At 37.7% G+C, this 18,111-nt stretch overlaps 1 protein-coding gene across 1 annotated transcript in view; it reads right to left on the bottom strand.

Moving 5' to 3' along the window:
- The window catches only part of Ranbp9 (RAN binding protein 9), a 97,069-nt gene that overhangs the window by 12,926 nt on the left and 66,032 nt on the right, over positions 1-18,111 (bottom strand). Inside the window, 7 exon segments of the mRNA XM_052728457.1 lie at positions 3,804-3,955; positions 5,444-5,565; positions 8,603-8,747; positions 11,603-11,793; positions 13,592-13,700; positions 15,137-15,249; positions 17,583-17,767. Coding sequence (XP_052584417.1) covers positions 3,804-3,955; positions 5,444-5,565; positions 8,603-8,747; positions 11,603-11,793; positions 13,592-13,700; positions 15,137-15,249; positions 17,583-17,767 — 1,017 coding nt within the window.

Genomic DNA, 18,111 nt, shown 5'->3' with positions numbered 1-18,111 from the left:
CACTGAGACCATGTCTTGAAGGATATAGATTTTTTTCCCGTTTCTTTCTTTTTCTTTGCTTTTCTCTGCCACGGGCTCCTGTTCTTGGTACTCTGCCCTATCAAGGGGCCAGAATCAAATAGGATTATGGGTGGAATGCAGGTAATAGTCAGGAGTTATGAACTTTTTCTAGTTCTACTTCTTTCATAGATTCTTTGTTTCTAGTGGTGGATAAGTACATAAAATATATTTGATAGTGAAAAATGTTAAATCCAATGTGAAGCCCCACAGCTTCAGAATGGCTGTTCTAACTATATGGACGTTTATTGAGCTGTATATAGTCTATGGATCTCTGAAATTTTGTTGTGTGATGCTTATCTTTAACAATTTAACTTTAAGTACTCAAAAATCAATACAATTTAATGCAATCTAGCTTAACAAAGCACTCCATTTTCAACTGATACACAAAACTGTGGGTAACTAATTGCTGAAATTTATCCCTCTTATCATCCACCATGGACATATCATGGACTTCAAAATGTATTTTAACCATTCTGGACATGAAAGACAATCTACTCCTTCACAGATCCCCATAAAATCCATTTAATTTGCTCCAACTCTGGAACAATGTTTACTAAAAAATACACCTCAAGTTTATGGTTTCAGCAGCACACTACAATTGCATAGTATGTCACAGGGACAGGGTACTGCTCTGCAGAACAGCTGGCACTTAAGACTGTTATTTCTGATCTAGAACATTCTTCTAGCTCAAAGCTGCCTAATGCCATCAAGAGTTTTGATTCACAAATGGGCAAGGTTCTAAGGGGAAATTCCAGGTATAAATTCCCAAGAATTTCCAAGACATTGCTCAATGTTTAATAAAACTATATCTTGGCGCCTCTGACACATAAGTCTCAAGGAAAAACATATGATATGGTTTGAATGTGAAATATTCCCCAAAAGTTCGTGAGTGTAAAACTTGGTCCCCCACCCTAACAAAAACAGTAACTTTGAAAAGCTGGGCATGGAGCTGGAGAGATGGCTCAGTGGTTAAGAGCACTGACTGCTCTTCCAGAGGTCCTGAGTTCAATCCCCAGCAACCACATGGTGGCTCACAACCATCCGTAATGAGATCTGGTGCCCTCTTCTGGTGTGCAGACATACACACAGACAGAACACTGTACACATAATAAATAAATAAATAAATAAATCTTAAAAAAAGCAAAAGAAAAGCTGGGCATGGTGGCGTTATCTCTTTAATCCCAGCACTTGGGAGGCAGAGGCAGGTGGATCTTTATAAGTTAGAGGCCAGCCTGGTCTGAGTTCCAGGACAGCCAGGGCTGTAACTCAGAGAAACACTGTCTCAAAAAAAAAAAATAAATAAAGACTTGGTCCCCGTGTAAAAGTGAAGTCACTGGAAGGTGACTGGACCATGAGTGGCATTCCAACGTGGGGCCGAAAATTCCACATAAGACCTAACAAAGCTTTAAAAAAAAACAACCCACAAAAACAGCCAAATGCGACTTTCTGATAATTGCTTTTTCTTGGGTGGGCTCAATACTAACAACAAACAGAGGTACAGCTCCTTTAAGAGGAGGCTTCCTTGGCTCAGTGCTAGCTGCTAGCAAGTGCAGCTCTTTTAAAAGAGGCCCTGCTACCAAACACTTAAATGGGGTTTATGAGTAGCAGGCAGCATGCTATTTGGTGGCAGCGTAGACCCACTTCCCAGAGCTGGAGCACTAACATGGCTCCCACTAATACCTCTACCATGAAGCTAAGCTCTCAGGGAACAAGTGGGAAGAGCCAGCTGCCAATGCCATTCGCTAAGCTGAACCATGCTGGCAACTAATGTAACAGTTGAAGAGTAGCGATTAAAAACAATACAGATCCTCAGTAAAGACAGATCCAGTCAGACAGCTTCAAGGCTGTTGGCTAAGATGGTCCAGCCGCACAAACTATTCTAGCCAAGACTTAACAATTATCCTGATTTTCTCAAGGTTCCCCAAAAGATACAAGCACCCACCACACCCACCAGGAAGTAGTCTAGAGAACAATGCCCACATTTCCAAGAGATAGGGTATGGGTAGGTTTTGGTTGTTCAATGGATTATGGATGTTTTATATTATTTAGGAGGGTTGGTTACAAGTTGTTATTGGTAGTGGTCAGGAAAAAAACTGAACAAAGGAGATTAGATTCAGGGATCTTGTTCTGAAAAGAAAAAGCGGGATATATAAATAACAGGGTAATAAAGTAGATTACTGAATCTACTTTTAACTAAAAAAGCCAACTACTAGTCTTAAATATTTTACATTGGTATGGATTTTGGATTATTAATAAAAATTTAAAATTTTTTGCTGTATTATATGTATGTTTCTACTCCTGTTTGGGATATTGTGCTTATGTAACTCACTTAAAAAGGGTAATGTATAATTAAAAATACAGGTTAGTAGTTAGTCATCTATAATAATCAAATTTGTAGTCATATTAGTTATGTTTTCAAGGTTAAACAGATATATTTAGATAGATAGATGGTCTTCAAACACTTCAACTACAGAACATGACATTTAAAATGTTTTTAAAGTAAGACCAGTGAGACTTAATGCTCCTGGCAGCACCAATTTACTTCAGATAAGATAATGGGCATCAAAGAAATTCCATATGGAGTTTGCTTTCCTTATGGCAAAGCTAGCCATCTGGGCAAAGAAACTGGACCAGCAAGATGCAAAAACAGCAACTGGCAAACTTTGCCACGACAAAGTAGGACAGTCCTTCAAAAGTCCCTGCTTCCCAGAAAGGTCTGTCAGATATACCAGGCCTGTAGGCCAAAGTTGGATGCCCCAACATTACAGAAGAACCTAGGGTGACTGTCCAGGTAGCCAGATGTTCCTGTCATTAGGTAGCATTTCACCCTTCTGCGGTCTTTGATGGAGACGAAGACTATATATAGAGTCATAGATAAAGTTTTCCTTAGTTATGATAAAAGGTAAATTAGGTATAAAACTTTATAATTACAAAAAAAAAATAGAGTATTTTCTCTAAATTTGCCAAATAAAAATGGACTGGATATTGTAATTGTAATTCTTGCTTAATAATTGTTTTTGCTGTGTATAATTTTACTATGTTCAAGTTAAAACCTTCCTTTTTAATTAGACAAAAAGGGGGGAAATGTGGAATATTCCTTTACACTGTGTGAATATATGTTGCTGTGATAGGATTAATAAAGAAGCTGACTGGCCAATAATTGGACAGGATAAGGTTAGGTGGGTGAACCAGACTATGGACACTGGGAAGAGGAAGGGTGGAATCTGAGGGGTTTTGAGCCTGAGGAAATAGGAGGTATAAGATGAAAGAGAGGTAATGCCACATGGCAGAATGTAGATGAATATAAATGGGTTAATTTAAGTTGTAAGAGTTAGCTAGTAACAAGTCTGAACTATTGCTCGAGCATTTAAAATTAATATTAATATTAGGTCTCTGTGTTGGTTATTTGGGAACTGGCGGGCAGAAAAGAAAAGTCCACCTACACATGAGGGCTCTAACTCCATCAATGGATAGATCTGACATAATGGAAACTGGAGAATGTGGAGCCTACTTGGAAGGAATACATCACTGGAGGCTTGCCTGCAAGGAGTACAGTTTGCCCCTCACCCCATCCTTTCCCTGTCAGCCTTGCTCTACTGAGTTCCCTGCCATGAGGTTCTGTCTCTCCACAGACCCAGGAACAATTTGTTTCTGGAGGCAGGTGGAACAGACTGAAACTTCTAGAATGGTGAGCTAAAATAAGCCCTTGCCCATGTTATCACGGAAAACAAGTGACATCTTACCTTCAGCATTTTTTTATTGGCTGTGTTCTTGCCACATTCTCTCCTCAGCTGCTCACTCATGGCTTGTAGCTCTCGGCCAAAGTGGATCATTCTTTCTATGGCAGCCTGACTTCCTCCACAGAGCTGGCGTCTTAACTGACTGGAGTCAACTTCTATAAACAAAACAAACGGCCATTTCACTACTTATTGAATGGGAAACAATGGGAAAAAGTGAGAATACAATTTTTTATGTAATATTTTGTATGTTCTTTAGTATCTACTTTTTAGTAGTTCATCTAAACAGATAGTGCTAGAGTTACAGGGTATGTACCACCATGCCTGGCTGCTACAGAGATTCAAAATTGTTTTATATGGAACTTTATAACTCAAAGCTACACTTTATCTGTCTCAAGAGACTGGGATCCAACATTCAGTGCAGCCAAGAGGCAAGGATCTTTCAGTGTTTGCATGGAAAATTAAGTGGAACTACTCCCTAAAACTACATGAAACAACATGAAAGAGGAGATGGGAGGGGGGAATGAGAATATGACAATATGAAACACAGTAGTTCTCTCTCAGGTTTTAACAGAAAAAATAGGAAACAGATAAAATGTTGATATTGTATCTTACTAATGAAAACAAAAACTACACTATTAAGGAAATGTTATCTTTAGAAGTATTTTCTATTATATATTGTTAATTAATACTTGGTAATTGACAACACTGTATGCATAAAAATCACTATGAACAGCATTCATATGATGATAAAGATGGCTAATGCTTACAAAGTACTTGATATAATTAGTTTTTCACAGATGAACTCATCTGCTCTTCACAATGACCTAGAAGATTCATTTTATCCATTTTACAGATGAGAAAGCTGAAGCACAGAGCAGTTAAGTATTCTGTCTGAGGCCACACAGTTAGTAAGTGGCAGTTGCAGCTTTCAAGTCCAGGTAAATCTGGCTCTAGAACTCTTGCCCCTACCAGTGTGTTTCCGTGTCTCAAGATACAGAGGGTCTCACATCAGCAGGAAAGACTAACTAGGCTGTCCCTTAAGCAACTTCAGTGATTAAATTTCAGTCTCAAAATACAAGAAGTCTAATACTGAAGCGAATTCCACAAATAATTTATAAGCTTCAATCATTTTCATTGTTTGATAAGGATATCTGCTGACCATCTAACTCTATAGACATTATCAACAATAAAGTAAAGGGAGGCATTCGAATGCATCATTAAGGTGTTGTTTTAAAATGGGAGACGTCATACCTAGAAACAGCACTATGCATGTCATATGCTTGCATTTAATGGATTTAAGAGATTCAGTTTAACTGAAATTTACAACCTAATTTCTACCCATTTGGTCTTATTGACTACACTGGAAATGAGTGTAAAAATGTTTTTTATGCCCAGTCTTCACCCCTGAGGTAGTTAAGTGCACAGGATATCATCAGAGCTCAGCCAGGAAGGCTGGCACCTCCCCTCAGGAGCCCAAAGGTGCCTGCTCTCTCCAACAAGCCATGCTCATAAAGAGTGTTAAGTGAGATGTTTCATCTTTGAAATCTGGCTTATGCTTAGCTGTAAATCAGTCCAAGTAAAAACATAACTTTGTAGCCACCATTTTTTTTTTTTTTTTAAATGTAAGAAATATCACTGCAGACCCATTTCGGTGTCACAATCTTCCATTTCGTGGTCATGTTTAGAGCTACCATTTAGGAAACCATTGGATGAAGTTTCTCCAACTCCATTGGAGTAGTGATCTGTTTCCATGTCTACGTCATTACTGAAAATGAAAAAACAAACCTAATTTTAGAAATTAGTTTAAGATAAGTTACTACACAACTATGTAGCCTATAAAAAACTAATTTTCATAAGACGATAGCAATCTGCAAATGAGGTAAATCTCAGATGTATCAAAGCACACACATAACTGATCTGTAACAAACCTGAACTCCCAGAGATGAAGGCGTAGAGGCATATGTGCAAGAGTGTAGTAACTCTTACGACTTTGCATAATATGGAAAAATCATGGTTTGGCATTATATTTATTTTTCAAACTCAGATCTGTACTTTCTTCTTGTTCCTGAGTCTTCCTGAGACAACCCTCTCCACTGCCCCCAAGAGTCATTTCCAGCATTTAATGGAGAAGCTTTGCTCTCCAAACCGATAAATCTGGCTCAGAGAACCCAGTACACTGCTTCCCTGTCCTTATTTACTTCTAGACTTTTTACACGTCTCTAGACTTTTCCATATCTACATTACTGATACTTTGTGTTATTCTCTGTCCTCACTATTTAAAAATATGCTCTCAAAAGTAACTAATAAGAAACAAAACAAAATCCAAACTACTGTGGCTTATCAGCTTCCAGCTTCTAAGACCTAAACAGCACTACGACTCTCCAGATTATCTTGTTGGCCAGTGACTCTAAGGGACCTATCAAATCTTCACTTTGATTTTTATTTTAATGGGATCTACGTGGCCCGGGCCTTGAACTTGCAATCCCCCTTCCTCCACCTTCTAAGTAGCTGAAATCTCAAGTGTGCACCACCATGCCCAGCTCAACCAAGATGTATTTTTCAACAGTAGCCAGACTGCTTCTGGACAGGTTTTCACACTTGCTCATCCTGTAATGTATCAACACAGTGCTCCGTACACACCCTCTCAGATCCCCCCAGACTTAAAGAGACAATCAATACACTAGTCTTCAGATGGCTCCTATGAAGACTTAAGCAACACTTAACCCAGAAGTGGATGACTGGTGAAAATTTAGGAAACATGAGAAAGGGGCATTTCTCATCATAAAAGGAAAATATATTCATTGCAAGAAAAAACAAAACAAAACCCAACAACAAAAAATCTAAACCCTAGTACAGATAACCCACTAGTTAAGAGCTGTGAGTATGTGACTAGAGGTGTGCACACACACATTACACCCCCACCCCTGCTTCCTGTGCAACAGTCTATAAAGTAAAGACAGACCTGGGAGATGAGGCAAGGGATTCAGGACTATAGAACAGACTGATTCAATATGAAAAAGTCTGTTTATCAGAGAAATCTAATAAGAAAATAAACAAGATTTAAATTTTAAAATCCTCACTGTCACAGCTTTTAATTATATAAGCTTTTAAACATTTTGAACAATCCGATTTAGTATTGGAGGCATTATTTATTCACGCATCAACTCACACGTATTTTGAAAAGCCTTGAGGCCTGTTCATTGTTGGGACACTAAGGATATTATACCGCTCTCCAAGAGTAAATGGCCTGTGCTCAGTTAGTTCATGTATCCCAGAGTGTTCTCCATCAGTGCTATGTAGAATGTTAATCCTAAGGAGAATGTGGTGTGGCAGTACAAAGCAAGGACAATGAGGTAACATCTAGGTCACCTACCAGAGGTTAACACCTGGACTCGGGTGTTAAGGTCAGAACAGGAAGGAATGAGTGGGTAGAACATTCAGACAGTGGTAGGGAAAAGCACAAGTCCCTAAGTCAGAAATCCCGGTAAGAACTTTCACCTCTGCAACTTACTACCTAATTGGTGACCTTAAAAAATAGCATTTACTTTCTGATAATCAGCTATACATCTGTAAAATGGTTTAAACAGTCAATTCCATCTTTACTGACTTCGCAATATTGGTGCAGAATAGTCATTACCCAAATACAAATGCTTCTTACTGGTTAGCAATTTAAAAAGCTAAGTTTGTTGTCTTTTCCTTCTCTCCTGCAAAGGAGGATGTTGTATCATCAACCCTGCAGCTAAGCAAGAACAGGTTTACTGTGCAACTTCCTGTCAAGAGGATAGCATCTAAGACAAAGTGCCACAGATCAACAGCAATCTTACCTCCAAACAAAAGCAGGACTCTCTGTCAACAATGAAAATACCAATTATAAAGTTCTAATTAACATTTACATTTTCTAATCAGAATTTGTTTATTTTATTTTCTAATAGGTCAACTTCACTGTGAATGAGTCCCCATCCTCCTCCAGCAGTTCTTTTTCCGACTGTTCTCAGGCTTCTGTACCCAACCCCTCATATCCTGTACCATATACTATTACCTTTTAAGATTTCTGTCATGGGATAAGATAACCCAGAAATTTCAGTCAATCTCCAAATTTTCAAATATAATTTTTAAAACGACTCCTTTCTGCAGAATCAAATTTGCTATAAGATTCCATGAGAACAGCTGGTTCTCCTTCACTAAGAAATTTAGAACACTGCTTGAAAATGCAATGTTTCTGGTTCTAGTTGCAGGACCAAATCAGTATGAACCCGGTTCAAATGCTACATCAATGAGCAGACTGAATACACATAAATTTCTCTTGGATGCTTGTATTCAAGTGATTACACTGCATGGATTTTAAGAATGCATGAATGTTAAATCTGAGTGTGTCAAGGTCCATAGCATATACATTAGGATCTACCTTTCTAATCTTAGAAGTCAGACAACATAGCCAGCAGCATAGCATGTTTGGTACCCAACAGGTCCTCAATGTTCCTGTCATGCTAATGGCAGATTCTCCTGTGAGCATCTGCACTTTACTGCACTGCACTTGGCAGGAGGACAATGCACACAACCCAACATCTGCCCTTAAACCCTCCTGGAGAAGAACAGTAGGAAAAGGAAGAGCTAAGAAGAGCTCTGCACACAAGGAAGTTAAAAACCTACATGAAATAGTCTCTACCCTTTTACTTTCTGGGAGCTCAGAGCTGCAGGCCCCAGTGTGGATCACACAAGTTCTTCAAACATTATCAGTAAAGATGGCATCTATGCCCTGGCTGTTTCTACTAATATAAAAGTTAGGGAAATCACTTTATTACCTGGTGAAGTTATTAACTTGCTGTGACCTTGACACATTGATACTGTTTAGCTCTGGTACATTCAAACTGGATAACTGGTGTTTACTATGGCAATATGATTGATGTGCTTTATTTGATATTACACCATTGCTACAACTTTCAAAACCTGAGAAGAAAGCAGAAAAAGATAACACATAGAAACAAACAACAATTTGAATAGGTTGTAAATAATTCTTTTAAATTTTACACTTCTAAAATGTAGGAAAGCCAATGGGGTATTTAAATAGTTTCTTTTTTGAGCCTGATAGTGTATTAAGACTTCATTGTAAACTATTATTTTCTCCGAGTTTAATTACACAACTTATTTAATCCCCACAATAACTTGTGAGGGCCCTACAGTATTTGTAACAAGGACAAATTATGAGAACTGGGTTAATGATTTCATTGTAGTGCTAATATTGAGCATTCTTACAAAAACCTAGATGGTCCAGCCTATCTAGGCAATGTGGGATAGCCTATACCTCCTAGGCTACAAATCTGGACAGCATGTTACTATACTACATGATATAAGAAATCATAATATTAGGCTGGAGAGATGGTTCAGCAGTTAAGAGCTCTAGCTGCTCTTGTAGAAGACCTGGACTCAATTTCCAGCACGGACATGGTACCTCACAGCCATCTATAATTCTAGTTTCAAGGGGATCCAACACCCTCTTTTGGCCTCTCCTGCCAATGCACACATGTGGTGCACAAGCATACATACATGCAAGCAAAACACCCATAAAGAAATCATAATACAATGGTATATATTTGTTTATTTTGGCATAGAAATGATTACAATAAAAATATGTGATTTTGTGATACTTTTTGCTCCATCATGACTACACGGGGCCACTTTGCATAGTTTGTCACTGACAGAAAGGTCATCATGTGGCATGTTATAATCACCATCTTATATATATGAATACACCAGCTGTCTGATATTCGAGAGTTGTGGTGGTTGAGATAACAGACGGGACAGTGAGTCAAAAAGGCTGAAGTAAAGCAGTACGGACTGTAGGAAAGAAGAGGTGTGACTTGGTGGGGAGTAAAACGATCCCATAATCAGCTCTGCTCTATGAAGATAAATACAGGTTTAGCAGGCTGACGAGCTGGTAGGATGGCAGGTGAGGAGGAAAATAAAGAAGCTGAAAAAGCAGAACGTAGAGGGGTAAGATAAAGATTTTTTTTTTTTCTAAAGAATTATGGGGTATGTGTGTATGCTTTGGGGATGACCAGAATCCTTAACCCTGAATCAGTGGATATTACTGAAGAGCTTCTCAGAGTTCATCACTGAAATGACTTACAAAACAATGCCAACTGTAAGACAAGGTCAAGTGCAAGTTTGAAGATACTGTCTTCTTAATTCAAAAGGACCCAAGGAAGTTTGCTAGAGTTGACAACAGACTTACTATGAGTGATGAATTCAAACTGGCTAAAAAAGCTTTTGGTGAAGCCAACTATGGCTCTTGATACCATCAACAATTGCTGAAATTACGGCATTTTCTGTGGAAACCATATATTATAACTGTTTTCTACAGTAAAGTCCTGATAGATGCAATCAAAGAAGTCTTTACTTTTAGATTTCTAACCTTAGCCTTTAGCAGCCTGCCCTATCTGGCCACATTTGAACTGCTTCCTGAGTTTTAATGACTAAACCCAAGTTAAAGTACTACAGTACTTTACAAATCATGCAGTTCCAGATGTAAAGGGTAAAGTCGGGTTTATGCTTTAGGTAGATTGCATTACAAGCTATGTACAGTAGGTGCATAAAATGTGAAATCTAAATGACCTTTTTACTTTATCAAAGTTGAGGCTCATGCTCTATGTAGCTGAAAGTTTTAAATAACACTGGCCTGAGAGGTTATTAAAGATAATGACTAGTTTGTTTCTTTTAAGGAACCAAGTTTTAGTAAGAAATTTTTATCTGTCTTAATAGATCCTTTGTTTTAATAGTCTTTTCAAAAGAACAGTGTTTGTTTTTTGTTTTTGTAAAGAAACTAAGTTTTATGTTAGGACTTCTGTGCTGAGGAGCCTTTTGATTGAAAACCTTTTGGGGCTTATAAATGCTTTCAGTAGCAAGAATGGCAGGACAAGCATTGGAGTGGTGACTTATTGACATAACTTTAAGTACTTTCATTGTGGAAATGTATACTTGAATAAACGCATATGTGGCTATACAAACCACTCTTGTAGTTCAGGATTTGCAGGCTGTGTGTGTACTTAGCTTATTACATTAAATTATTATTGTACTTAGCTTATAATAAGGATTAAAACTGCATTTAAAGAGGTCAGTCTTTGTGAAACTTATTGGTGCTTCTTAACATCTCTAAATCAGTACCTGGGGAAATACTACTTGTTTAATTCACTAAAACAAGGACCAAATAACGAAGAATTAAACAACAACAAAAATAAAGTGAAATACACAGAGCTAAGAGCTCCTGTTGGGAAACAGAATTAAAGAGATAGGCAAAGAGAGAAGAATGAAGAGGATCAGAAAAAGGTCCGTATAAGTAATGGCAGGAAAGACAGAGTTGGAATTACGACAGCACCAAGAGCCAGAGTGTGAGTAGTAAGTAGGCTGAAAAAGGAACAGGAAAGAAAATAAACTTGAAAAAAAAAAAAAGCCAGGAATGAGTCAAGAGAGATAAGAAGCCAGAGAGGCTTGATAACTGGTGGGACAGCATAGCCAGATCATTTTAAATCCATACTTTATTAAATATGATTATTTTCTCATTATTGTCAATGGGTTTAGTGGCAGCTCATTTTGAATGATGACATTTATTTATGAAGATCTATTAATAATCTCAGTTCCTTATGATACTTCTTGGTGCTAATATCATATGAATCTTTTTTTTTTTTACGCAAAACATGAGACTGTACATATACAACTGAAAGAAAGGGACAACAATGTATAGATGAAAAATTCTTTTAGGACTCAAAATGACATAAAGAGTAAAAGTTTCAAAGATTGTGTCTCACCAGAAAAATGTGCAGTACTGCTTTTGCCTGGTGCTAAACTGTGGATACTCATTCCGTGGCTGGGACTCATGCTTGGACTACTAAAAGGCCGAGGACTGACGGGGTAACTGTCTTGAGATTTTGGACTTCGGCCTCCCAAACACCGCACTTCACTATCTGTACCATTCACCATTTCTATAAATTGACGTACTCTGAAAGAAAAAAGGAAGTTTACCTAGGCATAATCATCAAATCTGTATATAGCTATAAAATTAAAACAGACGGCATTTTCAAACTTAAAATTAGTATTTTTCTTGGTATCATATCAAGTGAGTTATGTAAAATGAGATTTTAGATATATGTGTACCTGGAGAGGCACAAAGCACAGCCTTCTCCCAGCCCTTCCTTACCCCAGGCTGCATTACCAACCTCTTAGACAAAATGGGCCTCAGTTGGCTTTTACTGTGAGGCAAAATAATTGACATTTGACTTATAAAGACTTTCTTTTGCTTGGAAGATTGAATTCCTAAGCTCAGTAACATCCAAATTTCTTTCTTTCTGATACAGGGCTCACTTTGTAGCCCCGACTGGCCTGGAACTTGTTATGTGTAGACCAGACTGGCCTTGAAGTCTCAGAGATCCACCTGCCTCTGTCTTATGAGTATGTACCCCAACACCCCACACATTCAACTTTCTTTCCTTTTTTTTTTTTGTTTTTTTGAGACAGGGTTTCTCTGTGTAGCTTTGCGCCTTTCCTGGAACTCACTCTGTAGTCCAGGCTGGCCTCGAACTCACAGAGATCCGCCTGCCTCTGCCTCCCGAGGTTTTTTGTTTTTAAGATTTGTTTATTTATTATGTATACAGTGTTCTGCCTGCATGTATGCCTGCCGGCCAGAAAGGAACACCAGATCTCATTGCAGATGGTTGTGAGCCACCATGTGGTTGTTGGGAACTGAACTCAGGACCTTTGGAAGAACAGCCAATGCTCTTAACCTCTGAGCCATCTCTCCAGCCCCACATTCAACTTTCTTAAACAACAAAGATTCATTATTTAATGAATCTTTTCATTATTTATTCACTTTTTAATGCTAAATCAGGATGTCTATAAGCTAAAAAGCAGAAAGCAAGTGTTGATGATGGTATGTAAAGATTGGAACCCTTCTACTCCGTGGAAGGAAATCAAAGGATGCACCAAGGAGAACAGTACAGGAGGGCCTCAAATGTTAAGCACAGCCATGAGGCAGCAATGCCACTTTCGGGCATACAATCCAAGAATTGAAAGCTAGGACTTAAGCAGATACTCATATACTTGTGTGCACATTAGAGTTATTCACAATGGCAGGAACAGAAGCAACCCCAGCACCCATCAGCAGATAGAAGAACAGACAACATGCAGTGCATCTGCACACTGGGATCGCCAGCCTTCAAAATTAAGAAACATTCTGGCACATGCTACAACACAGACGGAACCTAAGGATATGGTGTAACTAAGCAGGTCACAAAACAACCAATAATGAGGGCTCTGGGCAATCAAGCAAGGGAGAAGCTAGTGTTTAATGGGCAGGATGCACAAAAAACCTAAGTGTACTTAAACTTATGAGAATACACGTAAGAATGGGCAAAATAGTAATTTTTATGTATATTTTACTGTAACTTTTCAATATATCCATTGAGTTATTCAGGTACCTTTCAGAAGAAAACTGAGATTACTGCCTTCTAAGTTAAGACATTCACATTTTAAGGGAGAGAATGAATGATAAAAGCAAACAAACTATACTGTGCTTAGAGATCTTAACACAAAGCACTCTGCATTTGTTCACACTTGCTAAGTACCTGCTCTGCCACTGAGCTGAACATCCTCAGCTCTACGTTTTTAAAAATATCAGTTAAATGTGCTACATTATAAAAATATATGGAAATACCCAAAACAAAGCAAAACCACAAATCATGAAGATAATTTTGACTACTTAAGATGTGTAACACATAAAGTAACATTTTATTAAAACTCACTTCAATGTGAAAAGGAGATTGGGATTTCTTTCAAGTAAACTTGGGTATAACTGTTGTGTTGTTTCAATGGCTTCTCCCATTCGTCCTGCTAACACCAACTTCTGAATTCCTATTCAGAAAAGAAAGCAAAATATTAGCTCTACAAAAGCAGACAACCTTAAATCATTCAAGAAAAAAGCAACAGTGAAATCCTCTAAAATAATTCTTGTTAAACTCTCTTTTTCTAATCCTTTCAAGTTTAGATTAGGGAATCCAAGCAAAATTTCAGACATTAAAAATTAAAAAAACAAGTATCTTCAGAGACAACTTTCAAATATCATGAATGAGTAGGTATTATAGGAAAAACATCCACTGAGCAGTATTATATTTCAAATGGTAAGATTTACAAGACTATGATTTAAAGAAATGACACAATGTCTTACTGGGCCTTCTGACTCAGGACTAGAACACCAGACTTTGAAAGGGTCAGAACTTTGCTAAATTAGACACCGAGGACACAGAACACTCAAGTGAGTGACCTCCTCTGCTGGACAGAGCATGCCATGTACTAGAGCACGCTGCGACTGGAGCCCCTCTGGCCACCTGACCTACAGTAGGTCCTCTCGACCACCACCTGTTTGCTCTGCTTCCTCTTTCTACTCTTGCCCATTGGGGAGACCTCCTCTGATGGCTAACTTACATCCGCTGTCATTCGGCTTTGCCCTGGTTAAATCAGTACCAGTGCTGGCCAGCACAAGGCCCTAAGCAATAAATACTTAGGACCAACACTACCTTAAATTTAGGCAGCAAATTAGAAGAAATTTTAATTTCTTTCGAAGAAAAAAATTCTTTCATATACTATCTCCACTTTCTCATCAAGACTCCTACCAAAACAATAAAAGAAAACTTTCTTTGTATCAAATGTTTCCTATTTCTTAAAACTTAAGAAGGTTGTCCTACCCCACCCTCCACCCACCAAGTGCTGAAACCAAACCCAGAGCATCAGGCTTTATCAACAACCTCAATCCCAAACCACAGGAAAGTGGTCTTTTTTTCCCCCGAGACAGGGTTTCTCTGTGTAGTTTTGGTGCCTGTCCTGGATCTCACTCTGTAGACCAGGCTGGCCTCGAACTCACAGAAATCCGCCTGGCTCTGCCTCCCGAGTGCTGAGATTAAAGGCTTGTGCCACCACCGCCCAGCTGGAAAGCAGTCTTTTAATGGATACATGATAAAGGCATCTCTTTGTAAGGTCTACAAAATTATTTCTGTATTTAAAACTCTAGTGTAAATTAAAAAAAAATTCAAAACTGTCAATGTGGCACAAGGATGAGACTCAAGGTCAGCCTGGGCTACATGAGACCCTGTCTCAAACCAAAGAGCTCCCCATCCCTGGCACAAAACAAAAAACATTCACAAAAATAAATGGACATAAATCCAGAGGCATCTGCTTTGAAACAATATATGCAGGCAATTCTTAATTTAAAAAAAAATTTTTTTTCTACAAGTTAAAGCAACCAAACTTGTAATTTAAAAATAAGTATTCGCCGTGTACCACGATGTTCTTACTTTGTCTATTCTTAATGGAAGCTAATTCTTCTAGAACAGTCTGGTCTGTAGATCTGGCAAAGGCCTCTGCTGTGGCACAGTACCCATGGTGGACTAAATAAGATGAAACCATTCTTAAAAGAAAAAAAAGAAAACACATCTTTTAGTCAGGAGAATACATGCGTCAGACGACAAGCTTTGTTAACAAAGTCTAACTTGGTATTACAAAATTAATCGATGTCCTTGAAGCCAGGCTCTATGACTTTCAACTTTAAAATAAGTTATCAATAGTCCAAAAAGATAATCTAAAGTAAGACCAAAGGCAGTAAGTCATCTCTGGTTTTTGTTTTTTGTTTTTTTAAATTCTTGGATCCCTGTTAACCCCCTGGTTCCTCATTCATTTTTTCTATTACTCAATCCTACTAATCATAATTTCTACCTCACCTTAATTATAGATATCCCAGTAACATGTTAGCTAGGTGTAAAAGACCCAGTTTTGAGATAACTGATTAATACTTGGTGTTCTGGAGTTCCAACTACTTTCTGTGCTCATCAGTCCAATGAGATGGGATCTCAAAGTATGAAGAGAGACACTGATGTTAGCCCAGAGAGAGAAGTGCCCAGAATAAAACCCAAGGTACCAACTAAACAATGAGGAAATCAGTCTTGCAGTCAATTTGGTTTTGGACAGGGAACTAATTTTGCAAGATTTACAGACAGTGATATATTTCTAAGACAATAATCTTATGTTTTAAAAAGTCACTAAGTGGTTAAAACAGTTGGCAAAACTGGTAATCTAATAATATTAATAAAAAATCTATTACCTCCAACCACTATCTTCTCTAAAAAAAATGCCCAAAAAGATTTTCTTAAAATTTTAAACTGAAGAATCTTAAAAGCCATTATGTATTATCTTTTTTTTTTTTCCCCCCCAAGACAAGGTTTCTCTGGTGCCTGTCCTAGATCTTGATCTGTAGACCAGGCTGGCCTCTACAGATCTCACAGAGATCTGCCTGGCTCTGCCTCCCGAGTACTGGGATTAAAGGCATACGCCACCACACCTGGCTTAAAAGCAATTATAAAGACACTTTCATGACCATGTCACACTGATGCTATCTGAAAGTCTTAGGTATTTTCTTGGACTAGATTTTACAATCAGAATGATTTTAACTTAACGGTATTAATTTTTGTATATACACTATCTACTTCAAGCTTTAATAATTGTCACTTAATACTAGTGATATCCAGGCACTGTCTCCAGACTTTTGGACAGATGTATAGTCTAAAGAAGGTGACTATCATAGGAATTCAATTTTCTTGCTGTTCCTTATGAAATTCTACAAAATAAAACAAATATATAAAGCCACTAAACAGCTCTTCCTAGTCACAGTTTTAACACTTACTTTCTTCTCTGCTGCTGGCCATTCTCCTTTATTATTAATGAATTCAAAGTATTTATGCTGCACTTGGGCTAACTCCACAGTCAATTGCTCCTTGGTCTTCATTCCCTTTATCTTATCCTAAGTGTCTAATGGTAACTTATATAAGAAATAGCATTAAAAATAGTTACTAAGGCTTGTTTATTTTTAAAATTACATTTAATAATTTAGTGAGTGTGCATGTACACACACACAATGGCACACATGTGGAGGTGAGAGGACAACTTGTAGGAGCTGGTTCTCTCTTCCAGTATGTGGGTCCCAGTAATAGAACTCGGGTGGAAAGGCTTGGTAGCAAGCCATCTTGGTGGAGCCATCTTTCTTGCCCAATTTTTAAATTTTAATTTAAGTTTCAAAGCCTTTTGGGTAGAGGACTACAGTTAGATTCTTGGATAGGAACAATTAGAGTCTCCCTGAATTTAAATGCTAAATACAAAGAAGGGGCTCACTCCAATAATTAGAGCCACCCTGCTAACACTTTCACAGATAGAGCAACTTACACAACTCGCCCTGGAAAACAGTGTATGTACATCCTGGTTGTACTTCTCCACATTGAGCGTGAGCATCAGCCTTCTTTTTCCTCCATATGTACCTGAACTACTGCTGAGCAAGGTGCTCAAGGTCATGTCCCTAAGTCAGAGAACCCCAACATAAGATCTAGGTCACACTTCTAAACTTATCTTTTTTTGTCAACGTTATTAGAAATCTGACTATATAATCTACAGAATTCATTCAGTCATATTACTAAGGTTAACAAAGGAATTAAACTATCTTTATGATCAAGTGTCACTATTTCCTCTATCTAGTTAAGTCAGACAAATACAATTCTGTATGTGCTTAAGTCAACACTATTCTATTTCAACTGGCAAATTACTTTTTGAGAGATTAAAATACAAGCAGTAGTACACACAAATGATTTGAATTTAAACTAGACTTCTAGAAACATATCTTAGAATTAAAAAAAGAATAGTTTGCCTTATAAACACTCAGTGTTTAAATTCTGTACATTCAAAATCCCTTGCTCTTACTTTTGTATCATGGTCTGCCATTCTCCTTCTCGATCCCCAATAGGAAACCGGTCTATCTGGGCCTGTATTTTGGTTCTCCATTCTCGCATGTAGTCTTCTATATCAAATACAAAAGGATGTTGCCCAAAATTGGCATCAACCACTTCTCCTGGTGTCTGAAGCCCCACAGTAGGATACAAATTTGGCTGTAAGACAACATAGTTCTTTAAATATCTACTGACTGTACACTAAAGACTTCATTATCTTTGCAATGCAAGAATAGAACTATAAATTTACTTCATGAATATTTTTAAATCTCAATAAAAATATTAGTGAAAGACAACTAAAACAACTCATTATGTGTTTGATCAAAACTGTTATTTGCTAAACTCTAATTATCAAGAAAATGTAAACAACTAAGATATCCACATGAATGATTCTGAGACCATGTTGCATAATCCATGTGGCACTGTATTTCTAATATATTAAATATCTAACCTGTGCTCTTAAGAATGTCATGTAACAGTTACAAAGTTACACTAGTCCACAG

Source organism: Peromyscus californicus, unplaced genomic scaffold, assembly GCF_007827085.1.
Source record: "Peromyscus californicus insignis strain IS unplaced genomic scaffold, ASM782708v3 Scaffold_8__1_contigs__length_139910024, whole genome shotgun sequence".
Classification (NCBI taxonomy): Eukaryota; Metazoa; Chordata; class Mammalia; order Rodentia; family Cricetidae; genus Peromyscus; species Peromyscus californicus.
The sequence above is the reverse complement of the archived record's forward strand: the minus strand, read 5'-3'. Positions and strand labels throughout refer to the sequence as shown.